Source organism: Rosa chinensis, chromosome 6 (assembly GCF_002994745.2).
Source record: "Rosa chinensis cultivar Old Blush chromosome 6, RchiOBHm-V2, whole genome shotgun sequence".
In the NCBI taxonomy this organism is placed as follows: domain Eukaryota; kingdom Viridiplantae; phylum Streptophyta; class Magnoliopsida; order Rosales; family Rosaceae; genus Rosa; species Rosa chinensis.
Window position 1 is genome coordinate 23,072,537 of NC_037093.1, and position 26,868 is coordinate 23,099,404.

Here is a 26,868-nt window from a genome sequence, read left to right on the forward strand (position 1 = left end):
TTTTTTTTTTTTTGAAAATAAGAATTTTATTGAAAACAAATCAACGAGTACAGTCATTTAGAATGGCATCCCTTATATATTCGGGAGCAGAACCAAAACAGGTTTGGCTGACACTAATACAGGCTATACTAGCAATTTTATGTGCTACCTAGTTCGCCTCACGTGAAGCAAAGTTGACTTGGAACTCTACCTGAGAGCGCAGGAGCTCTTTCACATCCTCAATCAGAAAACTATGCATAGAAAATTTGCCTTCTTCTTGTTTCAGTGCAGCTGCTAGCATAGAACAATCAGTTTCAAAAATAACCCGGTTATAGCTCAAATCGGTGGCCATTTTTATTGCCTCCGACATGGCCTGCAACTCCGGGTGGAAAGGCGTGGTAATGTTCAGTAAATGTCGAGCCGAGGCTGCTCTAAACTGCCCCCTTGAGTCTCGAAACACTATACCCGCTCCATTCTGCCCCGATTGTGCTTTGAAAGCCCCATCAATATTGCATTTTAGCCACCCCTCTGGTGGTGGCTTTGTCCAGCCTCTACTTCTTGCAGATCTTTGTTGCTCACTACTGTTTGCTTTCATAAAGTCTTCCAACCATCCCATGGTCATCAACACCACATCATGTGGATGTTGTTTGCTCCCTTCCCACACCTGCGTATTTCTATTCTTCCAAATACCCCAAATGAGCATCATGGCCTTTGCAAACGTCTCCTTCCCAACATTATTCACCAAGTATAGTAGCCAGTCTTTAAACTCGATAATACTTGGAGGAGGTAGAGGTATATTTGCTGCGCCCCATACTTCTTGAGCATAATTGCATCTAACAAAAACATGCATGTTCTCCTCAGTCTCAACTGCACATATTGGGCACGTTACATCACCCATGTATCCTTTGGAGCTCAAACTACGTTGATTGGGCAGTATATTCTCACATGATCTCCAAACCTGCTAGGCTACTTTGTTTGGGAATGTGGCTTGCCATATAGCTATCCATACTTTAGTATATACATCGGGGATCCATGGGGGAGCCAATATTAGCGCCAATGCCATGTCGCGGGCAACATAGTATGCACTTTTAGTGGTGAAGAATCCTTTATTATGAAAATGCCAAATCAGCTGATCTCTTGGAGCTCTTCTACTAAGCGGTATTTGGAGAATTAAGTCCCAGTCAGCTGGTGAGAACCAATGCTCGATCTTCTCCACATCCCAGCTCATGGTTTGTAGGCATATTAATTCACATACCCGTGTAGGAGCATTTCTTGGTTGGGGCGACATAGTGCAGCGGGGATAAGAGTCAGGCAACCATCGATCCCTCCATATATCAATACTCTGACCATTGCCTACTTGCCATCGTAGGCCTTGTAATAAAACTGCTCTACCCTCCCAGATGCTTCTCCATGGGAAAGAAGGTTGGTCTCCTAACTCCGCATGTAAAAAATCACCATTTGGGAAGTAGATAGCTTTATACAGTCTTGCAATGAGTGAGTTTGGATTCCTCACTATGCGCCAACCTTGCTTTGCTAACATACCCAGGTTGAACCAATGCAAATTTTTAAATCCCATGCCACCTTGTGTTTTGGGTACACATAGTCTATCCCAAGACCTCCAGTGAATTTTTTGTTTTTCTTCAGAATCACCCCACCAAAACCCTGCGCACAACTGTTGTAGATCTTCACATAAGCCAATAGGTAACTTATAACAATTCATCAAATAATTTGGGACTCTCTGTGCCACTGCTTTGATTAGGATTTCTTTACCCGCTCCACTGAGTAGCTTTGCTCTCCAACTAACCACCTTATTAGTTAGGTTTTCCTTCAGATAGCTGAAAGATGCTATCTTTGTTTGCCCCACGTAGGTAGGTAATCTCAAGTATCTCTCATGTTTGTCAACTCTCTGTACATCCGGCCAACATACATCCAACATACCTGCCAATTGATGTTGCATAGTTATGTCAACATTTTTGCTGAAAACTACTTCACTCTTCTGCAAGTTGATTTTTTGTCCCGAAGCTACTTCATATGTATGCAACAAGTTTCGAAAGTGTTGACACTCTTCTTCTGTAGCTGTATAAAATAGGAAACTATCATCTGCAAAAAGAAGGTGATGTAATCGTGGTGCATTAGGCGCTAGAACAATACCCTGGATCCATTGTTGTTGTGCAAAGTGTCCAATTAGAGATGATAATCCCTCTGCGCATAATATAAACAGATGAGGTGACAAAGGGCCGGTCACCTTGGCTGATACCTCTCGAAGGTCTAATATAACCCTTGACTTCACCATTCACTAAGAAAGAGTAGCTGACAGTTTTAATGCTGGCCATAATTAACTCCACCCATTCTGTTGCAAAACCTAGCTTGAGGAGCATAGCTTAGAGGAAGGGCCATTCCAGTCTATCATATGCCTTACTGATGTCCAGTTTCAAAGATAAGTGACCATCACCCCCCTTTGATTATTATGTAAGTGATGTGCTACTTCCGTTGCCACTAATATGTTGTATGAGATTAAGCGATCAGGCACAAAAGCACTTTGTAATGGTGAGATAATGTCACCTAAAATCTTTTTCAACCTGTTTACCAACACTTTTGAACAGATTCTATAAAGCACGTTGCATAAAGCTATAGGTCGTAAGTCTGACATATGTTTCGGGCTCTTAACCTTAGGGATCAATGTAATATGTGTAAAGTTTACCTCTTTAAGCAATACGCCAGAGGACTAAAAATATCTCACTGTTGTGCACACCTCTGGACCTACTGTAATCCAGTATTTCTGAAAGAAGAATGGTGACATACCATCCGGGCCAAGTGCCTTGGATGGGTGCATATGAAACAGAGCGATGCGAATTTCTTCATCGGAGTATGGAGCTAATAGTCTATCATTCATGCTTCTGGTGACTTTCTGCTGAACATTATTGAGAATGAGCTCTAGGGCTCGTGTATTAACTCCTTCAGTTCGAAAAGTCCTTGATAATATTCACTGATACCAAAATTCAATTTGGTTGTTTGTTTAGGCTGTTGTAAATATTATTATTTATATGGCTGTCCACGTAAATACTCATTAGTTATGTACTTTGATGCAAACTCTACCTCTATATAAAGGAGGCTAATGAGACTGAATGAGAACACTTCTACTTTCTCCCAACTATTCTCTCTATCTTCTCCTTACTTTATAACACGTTATCAGCACGCTCTATTCTTTTCTTTAATCTATGATGATCCATGAGTTCTTATGGTGCAACTTTGTTGCTTCTAACTATTACTCAAGATCTATGAGTCTTATACTTCAATTTACTTTTTGCAGAAATTTTTTTTTTATTGGCAAGCATGCGTCAATGGTTTCTCTTATGCTCGCTAACTATGGGCCATAATCGTACTCTAGTTGGTTGCTAACTATTGGCAAGTATATATATATAGTTTACTAGCTATGATCTCTAACCGCACTTTAATATATATATATATATATATATATATATAGTTTTATATATGGTTTCATATGATTCTCTAATCGCACTTTAATATATATATATATATATATATATAGTTTAATATATATATATATGGTTTCATATGATTCTCTAATCGCATGTTCCTGTATACATATCCACATATATATATATATATATGAGGTATATGTTGTTAACATAATGGATATATTTTTGTTGTTTCATTCCTTATAACATATCTGATATTTATTTAATTAAATTTATCTTATATGTTTTATCAATTAAACATACTTAATATTCATAATACAAGTGAACCTGAAGTTTCACTACTGCTGCTCGAGCCAGAAGTTTCGAGTACATATCCGTTTGAACCTGAAGTTCAAAAATTTACGGAATTTTAGAACCTGAAGTTCTAATCATAAGACCACGAACCTGAAGCTTCGTGTATATAATTGCGATCCAATGTTCATTTTTTTTCGAACCTGAAGTTTCGATATTGATTACTTATTTGTTAAGAACCTGTAGTTCTAACACTATACATGGATCCTAACATACCTCATCTTCATTGTGGCAGGAAGATGACGAATTTGGCAAAATTAGATTTTGTCACCCTTGACATCTCTGGCAAGAACTACCTGTCTTGGGCCCTTGATGCTAAGATTCAAGCATCATACGTTTGCAGGTATCATGCCTGCAAACATATTTTTTTGTTACTCATACGGACCAGCAGTCCTATACCTCGAATATATGAATTTTGAGTGTAATATTTTTGAACCAAAAGTTCAAAATTTCATAGTAGAACCTGAAGTTCTAACAGTAAAACTCAAACCCGAAGCTTTGAGTATAAAATATAAATTAGTTAAAAGTGAACTTGAAGCTTCACTTTAGTCACCTCGAGCCTGAAGTTTCGAGCATCAAATTTATTTGAACCCGAAGTTCAAATTACGAAATTTTAGAACTTGCAGTTCATAAAAAAAAAAAAAATATTCGAACCTGAAGCTTCGATTACACATACAATTCATTCATAGTTTATTTGGCTTTATGTCAACTCGAACTAGAAGTTTCGAGTAAATTTTCATATGTCGATTGATACATTCTTCTTTATGTCTGCTTAAAAGCATTCCACCTTAGAACCTGAAGTTCTAATTGTGCAGACTCGAGCCTTAAGTTTCGAGTGGATATATGGACAATTTATCGAAGAGTTTTAATCTCGGTCAACCTCAAACCTGAAGTTTTGAGGGAATTATATTGACACCAATTTAAAAGTAAGCAGATATTTTACTGTTGGTTTATGATGAATGAGTATGAGTATACTCCAAATTTGTGATCGTGGATTTTGTAATTAAAAGAGATCAGAACCTGTAGTTCCTTGATCTTTAATTACATGAGGACTTGAAGTTCCTCAATGATCAAACTAACTAGATGACCATCTAAAGTCCTTCACTCATAAGTTAAGGTCATGAAGTTTGAACTCGACATTTCGAGTATATTATTTTGGCTAGAAGTTCAAAATGCATTTGATGTTAATCTACATCAAACAACAACACAATAATTAAACGTCATGTTTTACCTGTATAACACGGACCAGAAGCTTCGTGTATATCCTATGAGATCCACTGTTCAATTCTTACAAATTTGATTTCTGTCATCTTCAAACTTATGTTTTGAGTGACTTTCAGGCAATGCAATTTTATGCATGGTTATGCTTATGAGGCTAATATAACAATCATTTCAGATCTTACATATCTGATTGATGGCTCTAGAAGAGCACACATTATTGTCCCTTTGCATTATGTGCCTCCAATATTACTAGAGATGTATAATCTCCCCGTCTCATAGATCTCATTGTATAGTAAGAAAGCCGATTGACATGGCTATACCATGAAATGCCACCAGAAGTGGATCATGGCAAGAGAAAAATCGGGAGTCAATGTAAATATTGTCCTAACATCCACATATGTGAGGAAATTGTAAATTGGGTGTGTGTCGCCTATGGTACACTATATGGTGGATGATTATCAAGCCACTTTCAAAAGGGCACTGGTCAAATTAAATTGCATTGACTAGTAAGAACATTGAGATTCATCTCACATGCCTGATGTCTTTTGCTTACAATAAGCAAAGTTGAAAGCACTATTGTGTTATTCCTCAGATTTATTGTAACCTCTAAGTCCCCATTGAAACTAAATGTTTCTTAATCCGATTATCTAGGAACCTGATGTTCCTTAAGAGGTTGTTATAAATTGAAAAAAAATTGAAACCTGAAGTTTCTTGGATCTTCAATTATATGAGGGCTTGAAGTCCCTCCTCTTTATGACTACACAAATATATACGTGACAGTGAACTTGAGGTTCTCCACGTAATAAAGTTACTCTTTTATTATGGATTGTAGTCTTTAACTCGAAATTTTCGAGTATATCATTTTGGCCAGTAGTTCAAAATGAAGTTGGTCCATTCCAATTATCAGTATTTCACAATTAATGTTTACTGAAGCTAAGGTAACAACCATATCAAGAGTTGTAGATCTTGATCTATGGCTCCAAATGAGCTACTATCATGTTACCGAATTTGAAATATTGTTGCATTATTTGCTTATTATATGGTTGGAGAAGACTTTATGCCATCGGACATATACTGTATTGAATTTTCTGCAGTAAATTAAGGCATATGATGTCATGAACCTGAAGTTCCTTAAACCAAATACACTATTTTGGCATGACCGGTTACTTCATCTTTTGTCTACCATGTTGCATGGAATCACTTACAAGTTTGATGATTGCTAATCTTACTCACAAGCAAATTGTTTATTTACATATTTGCGAGTTGTCACTTTAATGAGACAATCCTCCTACAATGAGGGGGAGAAATATTGTTCCTGAAGAACGATATGAATTGGTGTGAGATATTTATCCACCGTCTCATTTTGACTTTGAGAAATATCAAAACTAGTGAATTGATAAAAGAAAGTGACAAAATTGTATGCTAAATGCAAAGGCATCTGCTTGGGTTAAAGTCCTTGAGACCAACCATATTAATACAAATAATGTAGACTCCATTTGATTTGTAGGATGCAAATGTATCCAATTGACATGGTTCTCCTGAAGAGAATGTCATTAAACAATATCACAGCTCCTAATATGGCTACACATACAGAGGGTGTAAGTACGCCATTCGGAAATGATGTCTTAGTGATACAATAATAAATCAATATGGTTGATGCTAATGGACAAAACATTTTTGACCTAAAACTTGGTTTGGGTTCGCCACCAGCCAATGAACACCTTCACTCCAAAGAAAGTGATAGATTTTTGAATGCATCTTTTGAGCATGGTCATAATAAGACAGTCTTCCCGCCGTTAGGGGGAGGAAAGACTACTGTCATTTGAATAACGGCGTGAATTTGTGTGGATTGTATCCACCAGGTCTAAAGTTTTAAATTCCCAAAACAGGGAAGATTATACAAGCCCTATAATGCTCTATATGAGATTATAAGTAAAAAGATCCACATTCGCTACATAATTCATCTATGAGAGATGATTGTCCTAGAAGCGACAATGTATGCCCCAAAAGTGGCATGGGTACCCAATATCAATAAGCTTATTATAGCTAATGCAAGCATATAAGAATGTGTGGGATCTATGATTGTTGATCATCGATGATAATTTACATTTGGTAGCTACCAAAAATCTTTAAGGGCTGTATGGACGCTATACCACGTTTCACCATAAATGTCGACAAAGTATATTATTGGACAAATTGGAAAGAGGCAATTCCAATGAAATTCAATATTTGAAACGTGATGAAATACTTGGACCTCTAACCCTACAAGTTACAAAAGGGTATTTATCAAAAGTGAAGATAAATCACTATGACACAATGTCTATTTATAGAGACATGAGATTATGAATATCTTCCCTTATATGAATGACAATTTTCTATAAGTACAGTGTTACATATAGCTATTATATTGACGAGAGATTTATGGCACTTTGTCATCGTATATTGTGAAGACACATTGCTAAAAGCAAAATCTCAAAAGCAAAGTGTCATAATAAGTGTATTTCTTATCAAATCCTCAAGGGATTCAAATACATGAATGATTCAAATGCAAGTCCATGAAAGGTTGAAAGAGCCTGAAGCTCACTCATGGAATCAAAGAGTCTAAAGCTAGCTCATATGTACTCATTTCGTTCTAGTCAACGAGATCTAAATTTCCTTAATGAGTACTATGACGAGACTACTATCAAATTCGAATTATGATTATAATGTTGCAACATATTCTAACTTTCGCAAAGTTATGAATTATTTAGAGCTCTTGAAGAGCTTATATGAGACATATCAATACACAAAGATATTGATGTGTATGGCTAGGCATGCCATAATGATTTTCAATGTTTTAAGCTATACAAAGTTAAATGTGTCAATTTCTTTATATTGTTTAGCTATTACTCAGTGAATGAATTTGAGCATATGAGATTGTTTCTAACCTTATTACATGAGGTAAGACTTATTGAAAATCGTCTAGCTTTGTTGGTATTGCTTAAACTTTGCAGGTATGAAAATTTGTGATGAGCCCCTATATGCAAAGCACACATGGTCTCACTTCAGTGATAGACACATCAAACCACTATACATGGTACATGTAGCTTATCGCATACATAATTAAGGCTTGCAACAATCAGGGGAAGATTCTCATCAGGGGGAGCATCCAGAAGCATGCTACCTAGGACATATGCGCGTTGTGCTCTTTTTGTCCTTCGACCAGGGTTATTTTTGTCCCACTGGGTTTTTGTTACCTGGCAAGGTTTTTAACGAGGCAACAATAAGCGCGTCCAATATCATCATTCATTAGTGGACATCCAAGGGGGAGTGTTGTAAATATTATTATTTATATGGCTGTCCACGTAAATACTCATTAGTTATGTACTTTGATGCAAACACTACCTCTATATAAAGGAGGCTAATGAGACTGAATGAGAACACTTCTACTTTCTCCCAACTATTCTCTCTATCTTCTCCTTACTTTATAACATAGGCTTATTTGTTGTTTGTTTTTAGTCTTTAATATTTGACCCGTAGTTAGGTCTTTGGTGTGTTCTTTTTCTTTTTTTTTGGCACTTTAATGAAATTATGATTTGTTTTTATTTGCCAAAAATTAATATATATATATATATATATATATATGTATGTATGTATGTATGTATATATGTATTTACGGAAACCCACTTGGTCCAAGGATAAAACTTACACTCTTAAATTACTAGAATGTAAGAGTTGGGTAGCAAGCATAAGTAGGTAAGTAGGGATGACCCAGTTCCAACGGTCCAATTTTTCTGTATTGATTACTAATCGAACTGATAATTTTTCAATTAGTTGTGACATCAAAAAGTCGGTTCAATTATGTATCACATTGATTTCATTGTTTTGTTTAGCTTTCTGTTGTTTGGTTGTTTTTTGTGTTTTTTTTTTTTTTTTTTGTGTTTTTTAATAATGGAATTGAGCTCGGTAGGGAAGGTTAAGAGCCCGTATGAGGCAGGCTTTTGAGTATTTCCCTTCTCTTTTCCCTACCGTTAGAGCGTGCTGTGTTTGTCAATACAGAGTTATGTTTAGGATCTCATTTTAACGGGGCCACACACGTGGCGGGTTCCTTTGTAACTTGTTGGCCGAAATAATGAAAGTGTTCACGTTTCTCCTCAAAAACAAAAAAAAAAAAAGCAAAAATTTTCACTATCATGGATCGAAAGTAACTTGACCATCAAGAATTTTGGTATGGAGCTGGGACATAGGGACCAAAAGGAAAGCAAAAGAATGTAGAAAAACCAATACAGAGACAAAACAATAGATCAAAAAGCAAACAGCGTCAAAAACAAAGGCAAAGGGGACAAAACAAAGCAAACAGAAAATGGAGGAAAACCACAAGCATCTACACAACGAATGGAGGAAAACCACAAGCTCTGCACCCCGGGTGGTTCTCCAACTGGCCTATTAACAGTGCGTGGGTTTCACGCTCTGTTGATGTTGGGAATACCAAAAAAACCATTGAGGTCAATTTATGTTTGCTGCAATCACATGCAGTGCACATGTTTCATAACTGGATCAAAACGCTCTCAATCTGAAGTTCATCAACCATAACCTTTGCCTCCGCCGCACTGGAGCAGGTTTGGGAGAGTCTGAAGGAGTTTGAATCTCATCAACGCAAACTTTGGTACCTCACGCCCACCGTCTACCACCTCCATTGCCGCCTTCAGCTTCGCTCCCCCGGTGATCACCTCGAGTTCGGTAAGGGTTTTTGTTTGTGATTTTGATTTCATTTCCTCTGTCCTGAAAACCTGAAATTTTGGGTGGATTGGATTCGATAAAATGTTGGGTTTTGTTTTCTGATGAGAATAGATGAACAAGTTTATATCCTTATTGGAGAGAATTAGGAATAGATGAACAAGTTTGTATCTTTATTGGAGAATTGGACTTTCTCTGTATCTTGATCTGGCTTTCTGATTGTGCTCTTAGAACTATTGAGTCTATGTTCGCTTCTCTGCTTTGTCTATTCAAAACCGGTGGAAGGGTTTAACTTTGCTTCCTTTCAATTTCTGATCTTTCTTCGTGCAGCATGACATACCATACAACATAATAGAATTTGGAATAGACTCACTTTACTGTTATCAATATTTGCAATCAGAATCACAGAAGAAACTTACAGTGCCTTTAATATGGGTAGACATATATCTCTGGGTAAAATACCATACCAGCAGCAAACAAGTCATATACGAAGTATAGATTTTGATGTTCACAGTTTATTTATAATATCCTTAGTAACTTAGCCACCACTGAAGCAAATGCATGTTTTATGCAGATGTCTATCAATTTCCTGAAATTTGAAAAGAGACATTGGTGACAGTCTTGCTACATTTTGGCAGGTTATTCACAGCTTTTGTCTCTAAAGTTGCTCTTGCAGTTTATCATTTGTGAATGTTTTGTTGTTTTGTGCACTACTTGAAGTATATTTGACTTGCAGTCTGGATTGAAGCTCCACTTGGCTTTGGTTTGCTACTGAGATGTCACATATCACAGGCCTTTCAACTATATTACATTTTTGCCAAGGAATAATTTTATGCTCGAGAAGTATTTGATCAGATCATTATGCTGGTGTATCTCTATGTGTTCTGAAAATCAATTCATAAAGATATTTAGGTTGCATTTTATTGGATCGATGTGGTAAACTTGTTTGCAATCAATATTTCAGGAGGTGTCTGCCACCAATCAGATATGCTGGTATGGTATCTATTCTGCAACCAAAAACTTGGCATGTGGAACAACGATCAAACCTCCCAAACTGGTAGAAGTTTTGCTAGAGTCCTGTTCTTGAGGTGCTCTTTGGCTTCTTGTTGGTCATGATGAGGGCTTCCAGCGGCTTGTGTTTGTTTAACCCTGCACTAAGTGGGATGTAGAACTAATTTGATTGTCAGTTATGTCCAGGGTTAAGTTTATGCTTGATAGAGTTGAACAACTCTTTATCAGAAATTATGAGTTACGTTCGATACTAATGTATGATTAGCGACAATCAACATGCGGTTTAATAAATTGTGGTTCCAATGTTCACCACAAAATAAAGCTCCTCAAGCATCTCCTCTACTAATGCAGGAGCTGAATGACTGATAGCTCTACCCCTAAGCCAACATAAGCAACATATTGCAGTCTCTTCTAAATCATGCCTGTTTCCTTTTCCCCGTATGGTAGAAGGATCCATCTAGGTGATTCCGGTAACCACCACATTCCAATTCCCATAATTACTACCAAAGGGATGCTAGGTCCATACATATACCGCCAACCACCAAATACGTCCGCTAAATACCAACTGCATAACAAAACAACCATCCCAATCACTATAAACAACTCCTCGAGAGATAATAGTTGACCTCGTATCTGACTTGGAGCTGTCTCAGCCATATACATAGGAGCAGCATGCATTGCCAGTCCAATCCCTGTACCAAATACAAGAAGCCCAATCAAACTGGGAAGTAAGGTGCTAATGCCGTTATTAGAGCTCCAAAAGAATACAATACAGCAGCCGAAATTAACTCAGCATTGAAGACCAACAAAGAGCCAATCAAGGCGCCAGATAATGAGCCACTAGTTATGAGACCAATTTGCAGAGATGACAAGTTTATACTATGATACTCCGCTTAATGTGGCTGACTCTAGGGAAATTCTAGCACAAGCTGTGGCACCAATATCATAGCCATATACTAGTCCTTCAAGAGCTGGGAATAAAAATGTGAGTATTGCGAGAAGAAAAGAATAGTTTTGTGAATTTTTATGCGCTCCATGAAGAAGAGGCTCCTTTGCATCACCAATGTCACCCGAACCTGAAACCTTTCTCACCTTGCCCCTCAATCTTTCCCATAACTGCAATTACAATAGAAACACACAGCTATTTACATATCTTCAGATAAACACACATACAGATGTAAAGCATATTTAAAATCAATTAGCAATATCCATCAGTATTCTTCCATAATATGGTTAACTCTATTTTACTCAACATCTCATGAGCCTTTCTAAAACGGTAGTACCTCATCTTAGAAAACCTTTCAAAAAGTTAAAGCAATATCAAAGATTGGGGTTGCTTACTGTAACTCATGATTCGATTTCCAGGGGCTTCGACAACATGAAAATAGTCCGGCCATCTTGCTAAATACGTCATATAGAAACATATTAAACTGCAAATATTGAACCCATACTCATTGTAAACATAATCGGCAAATCTCAGAAAATATATATATATATATATATATATATATATATATATATAATCTTGCTCAGGTGCGGATATCCGCACCTAAGCAAAAACGTACGGATTTTGTGTTTTTCCCCACTTTTCGATTACACATTCACATCTTAACCGTTCAGTTTTTAGGTCCTAATGTATAGATCACCTCTGCAAAATTTCAGCCAATTTGGTGATCGTTAAGGGATTCAAAACAGCAATTTACATGAACGAACCAAATCTATTGAACCGGAACCATTCGTATATATTGTTGTAATTTGCAGTTTTGAATGCCTTAATGATCACCAAATTGGCTGAAATTTTGCAGAGGTGATCTATACATTAGGACCTAAAAACTGAACAGTTAAGATGTGAATGTGTGATCGAAAAGTGCGGAAAAACACAAAATCCGTACGGATCGAAAAACTGCAGACGTCCGCAGTGGAGAACCGCTGATATATATATATAAGCCGTTCGAGAGAGGATGTCTGCAACCCAGAAAAAGTGCGGACGTCGCTCCTCCGGCCTGGATTGAGTGGTGACGGCGCAGCGCGGCTTGCCGGAGGGACGCTGGGGGTCTGCGGTCTGGTGGAGTCGCCGGCGACGGTTCTGCGGTGCTGCACAGAACCTGCAACTGCAAGTGAGGTGGCTGCCCAGAAACCGGCAAGCCCGACCTCCTCCGACCTCGAACGCCACCCAGAAGTGGTCTGGGACGCCTCTGGCCTCCCTCCGGCCAGCCCCGTGCCACCTCCTGCAGCATCAACGTCCGCACTTTAGCGAAAGTGCGGGCGTCCGCTCCTGATCGGGCCTATATAAATATAAATATATATATATATATATATATATATATATATCATCAACAACTAGAAAAATAAAGTACTTACAATTTTATTGAGGTAGTCGAGATTGACCGAAGCGAAATGAAGCAGATCATTGCAGAAAAATTTGTGAATTGTAGTTTCGCTAGCGGCAACCGACTACTGTGAGCAGTGGCGGCTAGATGTACGACGGCTATCTCGGATAAAGGCACCGGATTGATTTCGATGAAAGGTTGATGAAATCGGTGGTGTTAGGGCTTCCTCAACAATTCATTCAACTTAACCAAGACCAAATTATAAGAGAGAAATCCCATAGGCGATGGAGATTGGGAAGTAAGTGGAGGTTGAAGGAATGTGAGAGGACTGTGGTGATGGGAGGAGATATTAAATGAATCTGATCATAGCTAAAAGCCTAAAATGGGGTAGTTGGAGGGAAGTTCAAAACTATGAGTTTCCATATGAGAGGGAAGCGAAATTGCTGAGGCGGGAAAGAAGCTATTGAACGCAGGAGGTTGAAATGTTTAATTGAATCCCTTCTCAAATTCATTCCTTATAGGGCTATAGGCAAGAAATGGTCTCATGTTTTTTTTCTTTTTTTTCTCCTATTACACCAGCATTAAGAGTTAATCATCTATGCTGAAATAGCCTTCTAAAACTATAACTAGGTTTAAATCTGGATGACACTGTAAATTGCAAAAAAACAAAAACAAAAACAAAAAAAATTATGATAATAAGCATTATTTTTCAAAATTCTAAAACATTCAGATAATTGTAATAAATAGCTCGACTGTTCGAAAAATTCTCCGAAAATTTTTACGGACTTAGTGCATCGTGTAATTTTTCATCAAATCCACAAATTGAAGGCATATATGCGTATATAGAGATGACCGTTTTGACCTGTGTGGAAACGACAACAAACCGGGTTAATGTTTTTATATAGTATCTAAGATTGCATGGTAAATACATTGGTAATATCAAATTTACCGATTTTCAATTTCAATTTTTTACAAAATCCTTTTATGTCAACTAATGTAGTCTAACTTTTTATTATATATATAAAAAAGTATTCCTTCCATGACCAACAAGGTGGAAGCAATTGAATATATCAAAATCGACCATTAGATGTTATCATGATAAGAAGAAATGGTCATGTTCAAAATGTCAGCTATTTTCGTCATCGTTTGGGTTTCGATCTATTAGGTCAACCACAAACTCTAAATACAACATAAAATTAATATGCTCATAACCGCTCATTTGCAATTTTTTTTTTCGATCCGTTAGCTCTCACACTCTCATGGTTGTGAGCTATATCATCTAACGTAAAAAAAATTTGAAAGTTTACCTCCTTGTGGTTCAGCTCCCCTTAGGAAAATATAAATGTATAAAGGGTTGACCACTTTATTTGATGTCGAAATGAAGGCGGATCAGGTTAAATTTTGTACACAGTACCTAATAATACTCTAAAAATATATGGGTAATGTCAAATTTATCAATTTTCAATTTTAATTTTCTGAATCGCACAAAATTCTTATATGTCTACTAATGTAGTCTAACTTGTTTATTAGTTGTATCAAAAAGTGTGCCTTCCATGAGCAACAATGTGGAGGAAATAGACTTCATTAAGAATTGACCATTGGATGTTATCATGATGAGAAGAAATGGTTATGGTCAAAATTTCAGCTATTTTTGTCGTCGTTTGACTCTCGATCTACTAGGTCAACCACAAACCCTAAATACCATATAAAACTAATATGCTGATAACCGCTCATTCACAGCTTCTTTTTTCGATCCGTCAGCTCTCACACTCTCGTGGGTATGAGCTATATCAACTAATGTAAAAATTTATGAAAGCTTACTTTCTCGTGGTTCAGCTCCCCTTAGGGAAATATAAGTGTATAAAGGGTTTATCACTTTATTTGATGTCGAAATGACGGCAGATTGGGTTAATTTTTTTACACAATATCCATTAATGCCCTAGAAATAGATGGGTGATGTCAAATTTATCGATTTTCAATGTCAATTTTTTGAATCGCACAAAATCCTTATATGCCTACTAATGTGGTATAATTTGTTTATTAGTTGTATAGAAAAATATACCTTCCATAAGCAATAAGGTGGAGAAAATATATTTTATCAAAATCGACCGTTGGATGTTATCATGATAAGAAGAGATGGTTATGGTCAAAATTTTAGCTATTTTGGATTGTCATTTGGGTCTTGATTTACTAGGCCAACCCTAAACCCTAAGTACCACATAAAACTAATATGCTCATAACGGGTCATTCGCAACTTCTTTTTGCGATATGTCAACTCTCACACTCTAGTGGGTATGAGCTATATCAACCAATGTAAAAATTTCGGGAACTTTATCTCCTAGTGGTTCAACTCCCCTTGGGGAAGTATAGGTGTAAGGGTTGACCGCTTTTTTTTTTTTATGTCAAAATGATGGCGGATCGAGTTAATTTTTTTGCACAGTACCTATTAATATGCTATATATAGATGGGTAATATCAAATTTATCGATTTTCAATTTTAATTTTTTGAATTGCACAAAATCCCTATATGCTTGCTAATATCTTATAACTTGTTTATTAGTTATAAATAAGTATATCTTCCATGAGCAACAAGGTGGAGGAAATAGAATTTATCAAAATCGACTGTTGGATGTTATCATGATAAGAAGAAATGGTTATGCTCAAAATTTTATCTATTTTCGTCATCGTTTGAGTCTTGATCTACTAAGTCAGCCCTAAACCCTAAGCACCACATAAAACTAATATGCTCATAACCGATCATTCGCAATTATTATTTTTTTCTTCGATTTGTGGGTATGAGCTATATCAACCAATGTAAAAATTTCGGAAAGTTTATCTCATAGTGGTTCAACTCTCCTTAGGGAAGTATAAGTGTATAAAGGGTTGACCGCTTTTGTTGATGTCAAAATGACGGTGGATCGAGTTAATTTTTTTATACATTACCTATTAATATGCTATATATAGATGGGTAATATCAAATTTATCGATTTTCAATTTTAATTATTTTGAATCGCACAAAATCCTTATATGCCTATTAGTATTGTCTAACTTGTTTATTAGTTATATGAAATAAGTATACCTTCCATGAGAAATAAGGTGGAGGAAATAGAATTTATCAAAATCAACCTTTGGATGTTATCATGATAAGAAGAAAAGGTTATGGTCAATTTTTCAGTTATTTTTGTTGTTGTTTGGATCTTGATCTATTAGGTCAACTTTAAACCCTAAGTACCACATAAAACTAATATGCTCATAACAGGTCTTTCGCAACTTGTTTTTTCAATCTGTCAGCTCTTACACAGTCATGGCTATGAGCTATATCAACCAATGTAAAAATTTCGAAAAAAATATCTTCTAGTGGTTCAGCTCCCCTTAAGGAAATATAAAGGGTTAACCGCTTTGTTTGATGTCAAGATGACGGCGGATCGAGTAAATTTTTTTACACAGTACCTATTAATACACTATAAATAGATGGGTAATGTCAAATTTATCGATTTTCAGTTTCGATTTTGAGGATTGCATAAAATCTTGATATGCCTACTAATATTGTCTAACTTGTTTATTAGTTTTATACAGAAATATACCTTACATAAGCAACAAGGTGGAAGAAATAAAATTTATCAAAATCGACCATTGGATGTTATCATGGTAGGAAGAAATGGTAATGGTCAAAATTTTAGATATTTTTGTCATCGTTTGGGTTTTCATCTAATAGGTCAACCCTAAACCCTAAATATCACATAAAACTAATATGCTCATAACCGCTCATTCGGATCTTCTTTTTTCAATCTGTCAGCTTTCACGCTTTCGTGGGTGTGAGATATATCAACCAATGTAAAAATTTCGGGAAGTTTATCTCCTAATGGTTCAGCTCCCCTTAGAGAAGTATTAGTGTATAAAGGGTTGACTGCTTTGTTTGATGTCAAAATGACATCAGATCAAGTTAATTTTTTACACAGTACCTGTTAATACGCTATAAATAGATGGGTAATATCAAATTTATCGATTTCAGTTTCAATTGTTTGGATTGCACAAAATAAATTTTTTGAATACACAGTCAATTTATTATTTCCTTTCAATTTTGTTTGTACACCAATCCATTTGGTCAACATAGTGACTTTAATATCATCAATACTAAAACACATATTTTCAATTTGTCACTAAATACTATGAGGGTGCTTTTCATGACCGATTCATGTGGGTTCTATCTCTATTACGCATGTATGAAAACTCGAAGTACAAAATCATCGCGCTTAATTATTCTTAACACTAAACTTAATTATAAATTAATTAAGTTAATATGATCAGGTCTAGAAAAATTAATTTAATGATTTTTCTTTTCAAGTAGTTTCTTTACGATTAATATTTTGGTAACTAATGTGGTGTATTTAGAACTAGGTTAAACAATTATGAAGTAACAAATGTAGTTTATTAAAAATCGAAGAAACAACACTATAATTTAGATAAATAGCTATGATCAAGTCAATGTCACTTCTAAAATAAATCTAGTATTTTATTTTTCAATTAACTTTTCAGGTAACAAATGAAATTTATTTAAAAATGGGACAGAAAACAAATAAATAAAATAACATAAAAGCTTTGATAAAATTTAAAAAAAAAAAAAAAAAGGATAAGGGAAAAGGGCTTGGGGTGACTCGAACCTGAGATGAGAAGCACAGTTATTTTGTGGCTTGACCACAACCCCAACCATGCTTTACTGCAAATGGTTTATTTGTTTTATATAAAGTGATCCTAAACTAGTTTCTCTCAGCTGGAAGCCTCGGACACCCAACTTCATCAATCACTCTCTCTCTCTCTCCTTCGAACAGACACACCGCCACGGCGCCACCCACAATTAAAAACCCACATCATTCATGATTCTCTCTTCTTTACGAACTAGTAGCCAACGAAAATCATTACCCATTCTCTTGTCTCTCACCAACACACCACCGCCACCACAATTCAATCCATTCATATACAACATCCTTCTGATCAAAGTCTGGTTTCGATTACGAATTTGATGATGGGTTTCTTCCTCTCTCGACATCGTTCTGATCAATTCTGGTTTCAATTAGTTATGGACTTATGGCAGAGATAATACGAGGATGAGGATGATAAAAAGTGGAGGATAGATTTACCCTCCTCCCTCTATTTCTAACTTTCTACCGCTACCTCGATATGGAGTAACAGAAATTTGACGGCCCAGATCTGCCCAGTGAACAATCAACGGTAGATTGCCCCAGGCTGATATCCAACCTGGGAGGATAGCAGAATTTTCGCTGCACAACGTGCTGCTCAAAGAGACCATTACGCAGAACTTCGCTCTGTGAATCTTCCCCATGTATCCCATCTGACATTATCATGATTTGGGTAGTCATCCGCATAGGAGAGGTCACCAACAAATAAAATTGTCTCTCCTTTCAGTGGATTTAGCTCATAATGAGTTAGCGTCTTGTCTGAATCAAAGGCCTGACCCGGATCCCCTGAAACCCAGTGGTAACTGTCTAACTGATATTCATATGTATGGAAATGCAGTGTTGCCGATCTTGTCCATTATGTAGTTCCCATGCTTTTAAGATTAAGGCCAAAAAGAACATTATGTCTTCATATTAAAGCTATACTAGTTTGAAGAAATTACAAAACATAAGACCAAAGACATTTGAAATAGCTAGCTCAATACAATATAACTGAAATGGATTTAAATCAACTACATACAAGGAAGCATTTGAAACTCATTTGAACTTTTTCTTTCAATTCAAAATCCAATTAGATTCTCATAGTTCGGCCATGCAATTTAACTATACAATTACAATATCAACTAAATCACTATTTTCAAAACCATTCATCCAAAATGAACCCTGAAAGACAAGAATATATCATAAGACTAGAACCATTATCTATGATTCATAATGCTAAATGTTGAATGAAGTCTATCGAGCTAGATGATCCTTACTATGTATTGTGTTTTGAATCTTTTGATACAGAATACTTACCTATGAGACCAAATGTGTAAGGGACGTCTGGCCCAACTTCAGGAGGAGTCATAAACCAGAACTGCCGCTCAGAGTGGTCGACTCCAACGACATAGTAATATTTGGTATTGAACTACAAGAACACAGATGATTGGATCACAATGCTTATACTACATTCATCATTTCAATAAAAACCTCCAAAACTTAGTCTCTCTCGTTCAGATTCCACACCAACCTAGCATTTGAAGAAAAAACAATCGAGGGAAATCTGAAACTAAACATAAAATTGTACCTTTAATTTTTTGGTGGTGGTGTGGTGAATGTTACAGGAAGTGTAATTGTAGAATTTAACTTTTCCCTCAGCCTTCTTTTGCTTCCCATTCGTGCTCCAGTAAAGCACGGTACCGGAACCTGGTTCATCACAGCCTTCCCGTGACGGTCCCCTTGCGTTATATGAAGCTTCACACAAGAACACACACATGCATTAATCATACAACTAAACAAAATTAAATTTACACTAAAAGTTCGAGTACACCTCATGATCAATCCAATTAATAACAGAAGCTTCAAAGCTATAAATCTTGAAAAACTATACTTGTTGAGGTGCATTATAGCCTGGAGGGACTTTAAACACATCACTGTTAAGCTGCATATCCAAACTTCTGTTAATTTGCCTCACAAAAGTGCTTGTCCTCCATTACACACCACACCCAAGTTCAAAACCAAACCCAGTACTACAAATATAGCTACCCTTTGTATGGACCAAGTAGAAGCACAAGCTAATCCCAACACACCCATTCTCTTCAAACTATCAAGAGCACCCTCAAACTCCACCAGTCCATACAAAACCCATTCAGCTCCTTTTATATACAGATGAAGAAGTTAGTCCAAATTAAAAAAATGAGGGAAATATTGATAGGAGTTGATTACTAACGAATTAGGTCTGCCTGGATTTTCTTCAGTGCATTGTTTGCATATACGGATACCAATAAATAATTTAGCATTGGAGTGCAAGCTAATTTGTTCCCAAGTTTAAAGCTCCTTGTGAATTGCGTTGATCCAAACATTTGGAAACGGAATCTGGCTGATGGTGATAATGAAGTTGTAGTAGAAGAAGTGCCTTCAATATGCTTATCAACCTTGGATATGGACTGCAGGGAATCATGAAATTGATTTTGCCCCAGAAATTGTAACCATCTCAAAAAACCTATGGTTTCTCTGGAACATAAACTTGTACTCTTGGTTGTCTTACATACGATATAGTTATTTTTAGTACTATAACATAATACATCTTTGGAGACATACATAGAGACTATTTCTTGAGGTAAGTTTTACCTCTGTACGTTGGCATATACTTTTTTATGCATTACCACTGGGATCATTCATTTTTTGTTCGTTAGACTATATAATTGCATACACGTACTTCTGCTTGTATCCTTTCTGTGAATTGTAGATCCTCTGGGACATTTTACGTTTATCCATGAGGCCATTCCTAAATGCTCTAATCAAGAGAGAGTTTTTCTTGCCCATGTAATATTAGATTTGATCTTACAAGTTACAAGTTAGGGTTCGGTTTGTTCTCTTGTAAGAAAACAACGTATGATAGGTAATAAGTGTATTCGGATTGCCACCTATAAGCAATGACTAAAATATCGAGTAGCGAGGATATATCGATGGTCTGGAAAATGGAAATTTCGACGGAAATATCGAGGATATATCAATATCGGTAAATAATTGAGAAAAATGACGGAAATTTGAAGAAAAACATGGAAATTTTAAATGAAACTTTTGGAGATGTTTGTTTTATCAATTATCTACTATATTTTACAAGAAAACCTTGAATAAGCATTATAATATAGTGAGTTATAATAATTTAAAGTGAAATAGTAAATGCTATATTGTTGAAGTTTTTTTTTAAATTTACTTTAAACATGTTAATTTTTTTTCCCCTTTAAATGGAAGTTGTGAAACATGAAAGGTGGAACAAGCCAACAAATGAGTAAATGTGGCCCAATTTGTAAGGGTAATTTTTGGAAAGTCGTTATAAAAATTTTGAATCGTTGGTAAATAAAAATATAGATAAAAAATAATAGTTGTTAGTTTGTTAGGTTCGTAGATAAAATATATATATTACAAAGTTGGCAAACTGTATCAGACACAAGCAGTGCAGAGTTGGTTGAGTCACTCTAGATGTATCGAACCCACCGAGGTTCGAACTTTGATGACTACAATTTGGCTCTTTAAATGGAATTATAGTCCAATTAAAAGTCAATCAAGTGTGACATGGCAAATTATCGCAATATTTTCCCAATTAGCGCAATATCACGTGAAGTTTCCGGAAGACTTGTCAAATTATCGCGATATTATAGGATATTTCTCGATATTTTCCGAAATTTCGAAAATATCTATCGAAAAATACTTGGTACGCTGAGGAAATTTCGGCACCCCAAAAAAACGAAATTTCGCCGACGATAATTTCGATTTTTCAGTCCTATAAGAACGATCGTCTTCTTTGGGAAACCAAAGAAAGCAAGCATGGCCTGTGTTGCAGAAATGCTAAACAACAAGATAAGGCTGGATGTATGATAGCTAACGAACAAGAGTATTTTTTATAATTTTTTTTAATGAAAAAAATTAACAAAGTGACTTAAGTGATTGACATTGTAATAGTTGAGTGACCAAAGTGATATATTTGAAACTTCAGTGACTAAAGTGTCGAATGAGTCATAGTTGAGTGATCATTTGTGAAATTTTCCCTATTAGTTTATTTATAGTTATCCATGTTATAAAATTTGAACCAGAATTTGCTGCTCAATCATTTTGCATGTGCACTTTCCAAGTACTGAGGAATCATTGGATGAACTACTTTTACTAAAAGAGAATTGGTACTTTTATATATGGCAGGGTGAAAGCAAACCTTTTAAACCTTACAATCACCGGTATCATGTCCCACATAAAGCATCAGGGAGTACTGCCCCTTTTTGGTACTCAATCAAGAGAGCTTCGTCCTACATCATCGTCTTAGCTTCATATTCAGCATATGGTAAGAATATATTTTATATTCATGCATACTATTTTTATCAACATTAGTGATGAACAAGTTTCACTACCACAGAAGTGTGCTTTGGATACCATTTTATCCTCACGTTTTGATTAATGGTGACAGCACCCAATTTTTTTTTTTTTGAATATATGACAGCACCCAATTTTGTTCTCACTAATCCTCCCAAACGTGTGTTTCTTTTTCGAAAATCCTGCCAAACTTGGGGTCAATATACTGTTGTAATATCACCAATGTTAGAAAGTTTTAGTGCCTCGTTAAAATATTCTTGTTATCTCTTTTTTTTTCCCTTTGCGGTGTAGAACTCTCGCTCAACTCTCTCTCTGCCCTACTTTTTCTCCATCTCTCAAGTGTTGAAGAGAGCAGCAATCTCTTAATCACTAACCATCCTTTAAGAGTTCGGCTCATCTCCATCTCCATCAAAATGGCGAGAATTTTATACCCATATGGAATGAAATCTCAGACTTGCACAAGAGGTACAACAGATTATTTCTCTTTGTTAAAATTTAGTGTATTTGTTCTTTAATGATGTTTGGTTGGCTTTGCTTTCAGTTTTGATTTTAGGCTATTGCATGCATCTCTCTTGATGGTAGATCTGATTACTAGGTTTATTTCTGTAGGTTATCTCTCTTGATGGCAGATCTGAATTTTGGGTATATTGCTGTAGTTTATTTCTGCATCTCTCTTGATGCCCGATTATTTCTTTTACTTTTTGTTCTATGGAATTGAAATCATATATGTTCGAGTAGTTGCCTATGGTACATTTTGTGTAAGTTTATCTATTTATAACGTAATACAGGTATTAAATATGAAGGCATGTTGAGGAGTTAGCTCAATTACCAGAATGTTATGCCTTCATCAGAGTTGGTTCGATTACCAAAATGTTTCCTTCATTATACGCCTTTGCCTGAAGCAGGGTTTATTTTCCTTACTCCAACTGCCCATGGCTTTATTACATATGAGCACTAATGATCTCAGAAAGGTATTGAATAGGTTAGTTTTTGCCTTCTATTTTCTTGTAATTGAGTATTTACCTAAAAGCATAAGCATCCAGTTTAGTTATCAGATAATATTTTTCTTGACAATTGTCTATTAAATATAAGTCCTCTAGTTGTGAAATGTCGGAAAGATTTCTTTCACCATTTTCAGATATATGATAAGGAGAATTGTGGTTTTTTTTTTTTTTAAACACGTTATTGGTTCTAATTTCTAAGCTTACTCCTCTGTTGTTTGGTAGCTGAGAAAATTGATGGAGCATAAAGAAAGAAAAGATTTCAATATACATAAAGCAAGCCAAATATCAGAAATTGGATATCATTTTAGGTTGCTATGCTTATTACAATAGTCTTAAGCTTTACCTTGTTTTTAAAATTTCTTTTTTTAGGTATGCATGCAAATCAGGTAAGAAGGGATATGAGGCTTTTACAATCAACTAAGTTGGAGGAGATTTTGGGCTGCTGTTTCCAAAGTATCACTGGAAAGAGACAAAGCAAAATGTGCATCTATTAGAAGGTAAAAAATTAATTGGAATTGTCATCACATGGGTCCTATATAAATAAAAGTTTTTTTTTTTTTTTTTGTTGTCTCCAGTGGGGAAACTTCATTTGTGTGCTTGAAAGGGTTGGAACTTTCATTGGCTTGACTACAAAATTAATCACCTGTCAAACCCTTTTGTCATAGTTTGAAGAGAAGAAAATGTGAAAGTGGAAAGTATAATTCATGGAACGACTTATGGGAGTTGCACGTCTTCTATCACAGGTGTTTCTTGCTTTATCATATGAATTCGGTTTTATCTTCTTTAATTGCAGTTGTTGTATGGTTAACATTGTATTATTGACTATCATATTCACATAAGTAATGTTAACTGCTGTCTGTTTGATTCAACTGCTTCAACCTTTCAAGTTTCTAATCTGCACTTGCAGAATAATTTAACGTTCTTTCACCATTATAATTGACCTGAATGGTAATTTGGTGTTCATTAGTAGTTAACTATGATTTGTTAATAATTAATCATGCTCGTTGCAGTCGTTTTGATAAATGTCGGAGTTGCTACCCTATTTGCTTCCCGAGATGTTCAAGTGAAACCCAATTTGATGCATAACTGTCTATTCTTTTCTAGCTCGACATGTCCTTAATCAGGAACATCTTTTTATCAGGTTGTTGGAGTGGTTGATCGATATAAAATTGATTGCATATCAGTGTCCTCTAGAAGTGTTAAGGTCATATACATCCAGACCTCGGGAAATAAAACATGCAATAGAAATCTGATGGTAAGACCTTCTTTCATTAACATCAAAGGACTGTAATTTCCCCATCCAATTAGAGGTTTGCTTGTTATTATCCTCCTTAAAATATTTTGATTAGGAGGCAGCAATATTCCATTTGTTGAGCTAGTACTTACATCATTATGTCTCATCTCATTCTTATTGTTTCCAAATTCTTTTGGAAACTTCAAACTGTGATGGAAGCCAAACTTTAGCAGGTGCAGTGTAGCACAAAGTAACTATGGTGGTGTTGGTGAAAGTGGTGATTGTGCTTAATAATCAGAAAACAGGAACACCAATCCTACAAAATTGCCTGCTTACTGATATCTCCAATTTTGCTATTTCATTGTTGGCCTCCAAACTGCAATTTTGTTTCTATTTTGTTGATTGTCAATATAGCTTTGTTACTTTCAGGAATCCATAGTGAATATTGATCGATCTACCAATGACATGAATAGCAAGGTATGTATTTTTTCTTCTTTGTGAAATTGGATATGAACCAAGCTTATGTTTTTGTACTTTAAAAGTTATTATTAGCTCATGTGAACATTGTCTTATGTAGTAGCTCGTGATTGAAGGAAAAGATGGATAGCGTTGCTGCTACTATAGGAACAAATTTTTTTGATTTGGAGTAGTTTAATGTATATCAACTTGTAGATAGTTTTATGCATGCATAATTTTTTGTATTCAACTAGTTGGTATTGTTGATTTGAAGAGTGCACATTGAATCCACATGAAATGATTTCCTATTTGAATTATTATTATTTTTTAATTTGGAATTTCTGAAGTCACCATTGTCAACAATGGTGTGAAACAGAATAAGTTATTAAAAAACCATTGATTCATCATTGGCCTGGGTCCCACCATATTTCTAAAGCACTAAAATTCTGATGGTGAGTGTTTGGGTATATGTCACGGGACCAAAACAAACTAACCCCATAATAGTGTCTATGGCGGTGGCTATTGGGTATTTACACCAATGATTGGAGTCTATTTTATCAATACACACTATTTGGAATGGTGTTGATAGCCTAGTTTTGTTGTAGTGTTTATCCAGCAAAAGGTATGAAAAGTGTAGTAGTTTCAGATATATTTAACATTGTAGTTAGATCATCTGTACAAAATGTCTTTGTTAGACACGTTTCTGTTCCTTGTTTTGTTGTTTTCAATGCCAAGAAGAAAAGGACTTTGTTAATTAAGGTGACTGATTAAACAAGTTCATTCAACCATATTATTTCATTTTTCTTACTATCTTGTTTTTCTTTAGGTAAATACACTCCTCAGTACGTATGGCTCGAGCAGGAGCTATCAAAAGTTAATAGAAGTGAGACACCATGGTTGATTGTCTTAATGCATTCCCCATTGTATAAGAGCTACAACTATCACTACATGGAAGGAGAAAGCATGAGAGTGATGTTTGAGCCATGGATTGTACAATACAAAGTTGACATGGTATTTTCTGGTCATGTCCATGCCTATGAACAATCTGTTATCTGTAAGTGCTCGATGTATATGTTCTAACTCATTAGTTTCAGAATCATTTTGTTTGATACCTGCTATATGCATAGAACTGGTCATTGTCTCTGTCAAATTACTCTCTATTTGTAAAACTAAGATTTTTCAGTTCAGCATATTTTATCCCTGATCAATTCAATGTTTTTGATGAGCTACACAAAACCCTATTGAGGAAAATTACTTTTCACAAATTCTGATAGCTATGTGAAAGGAAACTGCATGTATTTATTTCCTTTTCCCCTGGCCCATTAATCATCATGAGCGCATTGCTCAATAAGTGATTTCTAATTCTATAAACACAGGAACGCAATTGCATTCCTGTGAAAGATCAATCTGCACCTGTGTACATTACCATTGGGGATGGAGGAAATCTTGAAGGCTTGGCAACCTCGTAAGTATAAATGAATATGTGTAACATGATATATTTGATATTTTGTGACAATACTTGAATCATTGAATGTCTTCTTCTGTGTGCAGCATGACAGAGCCACAGCCAGCGTACTCGATCGGCCTATCGAGAGGCCAGTTTTGGTCATGCCATTTTTGACATCAAGAACCGAAGCCATGCTTATTTTAGTTGGCATCGTAATCAAGATGGATATGCTATAGAAGCTGATTCTATGGTGTTCTTGAATAGATACTTTCATCCTCTTGATGATTCCATAAGTGCTTGAACATAATGTCAGAAATATACAACACAACTTTCGGCTGCTATTGTTCTTGTAGAATATATACCCAAATGTATAGGTTAAAAGACTTAATAGTTGATACTTTCCTAGTTTCCTCGATCCGAAGGCTGAATCATGTATATCTTTCTACTTATTTCCTTGTTGCTACATATACTATCATTTTCTTGCTCTGCTATCACTACATACTCATGTTGTTCATCTCTATATTATCAGCGGTATTGCTATATATAGTTTTCATCGTTATTCAGAGTTCCGAATTATTGCATCAATTCTTCCTCTGCAACATCCTTTGCAACCAAGTAAACATTAATATATAGTAA

General features: G+C 35.7%; 2 protein-coding genes, 2 long non-coding RNA genes and 1 pseudogene across 7 annotated transcripts; 3 read left to right on the plus strand and 2 right to left on the minus strand.

Annotated features, from left to right (window-relative positions):
* Positions 1-148: 148 nt before the first annotated feature.
* LOC112171071 lies at positions 149-877 on the minus strand. Its single transcript, XM_024308311.1, has one exon. The coding sequence runs from the start codon at positions 875-877 to the stop codon at positions 149-151; it is 729 nt and encodes a 242-aa protein (XP_024164079.1).
* An 8,450-nt stretch (positions 878-9,327) lies between these two features.
* On the plus strand, positions 9,328-11,035 carry LOC112173459. The gene is made up of 3 exons (XR_002925569.2): positions 9,328-9,710; positions 10,282-10,345; positions 10,672-11,035. It is a non-coding gene; the product is annotated as an uncharacterized LOC112173459 (long non-coding RNA).
* Positions 11,036-17,709: 6,674 nt separating this feature from the next.
* Positions 17,710-19,671, minus strand: LOC112171073 (annotated as a pseudogene).
* A 105-nt stretch (positions 19,672-19,776) lies between these two features.
* On the plus strand, positions 19,777-25,927 carry LOC112171074 (purple acid phosphatase-like). The gene is made up of 4 exons (XM_040508490.1): positions 19,777-19,785; positions 20,131-20,208; positions 21,924-22,062; positions 25,612-25,927. Exons 1-4 carry the CDS (start codon positions 19,777-19,779, stop codon positions 25,863-25,865), a joined length of 480 nt encoding a protein of 159 aa, XP_040364424.1. The 3' UTR covers positions 25,866-25,927.
* Positions 22,393-24,052, plus strand: LOC112174201. Of its 4 annotated transcripts, XR_005802081.1 has the most exons (5): positions 22,393-22,556; positions 22,701-22,733; positions 22,924-23,073; positions 23,465-23,592; positions 23,761-24,052. It is a non-coding gene; the product is annotated as an uncharacterized LOC112174201 (long non-coding RNA). The 4 variants fall into 4 exon arrangements; XR_002925896.2 differs by lacking the exons at positions 22,701-22,733; positions 22,924-23,073 and having other exon boundaries at positions 23,482-23,592; positions 23,761-24,044; XR_005802082.1 differs by lacking the exons at positions 22,393-22,556; positions 22,701-22,733 and having other exon boundaries at positions 22,889-23,062; positions 23,761-24,045.
* Positions 25,928-26,868: the final 941 nt, after the last annotated feature.

What these genes read in the sequence shown, in the direction of transcription:
- LOC112171071 (XM_024308311.1), bottom strand. Translation starts at nt 877, where the DNA reads ATGGGTGATGTAACGTGCCCAATATGTGCAGTTGAGACTGAGGAGAAC.
- LOC112171074 (XM_040508490.1), top strand. An exon ending in TTGATTTTGCCCCAGAAATT is followed by an intron (nt 20,209 to 21,923) that starts GTAACCATCTCA and finishes TATATATGGCAG; the next exon opens with GGTGAAAGCAAACCTTTTAA. An exon ending in AGCTTCATATTCAGCATATG is followed by an intron (nt 22,063 to 25,611) that starts GTAAGAATATAT and finishes GTTTTTCTTTAG; the next exon opens with GTAAATACACTCCTCAGTAC.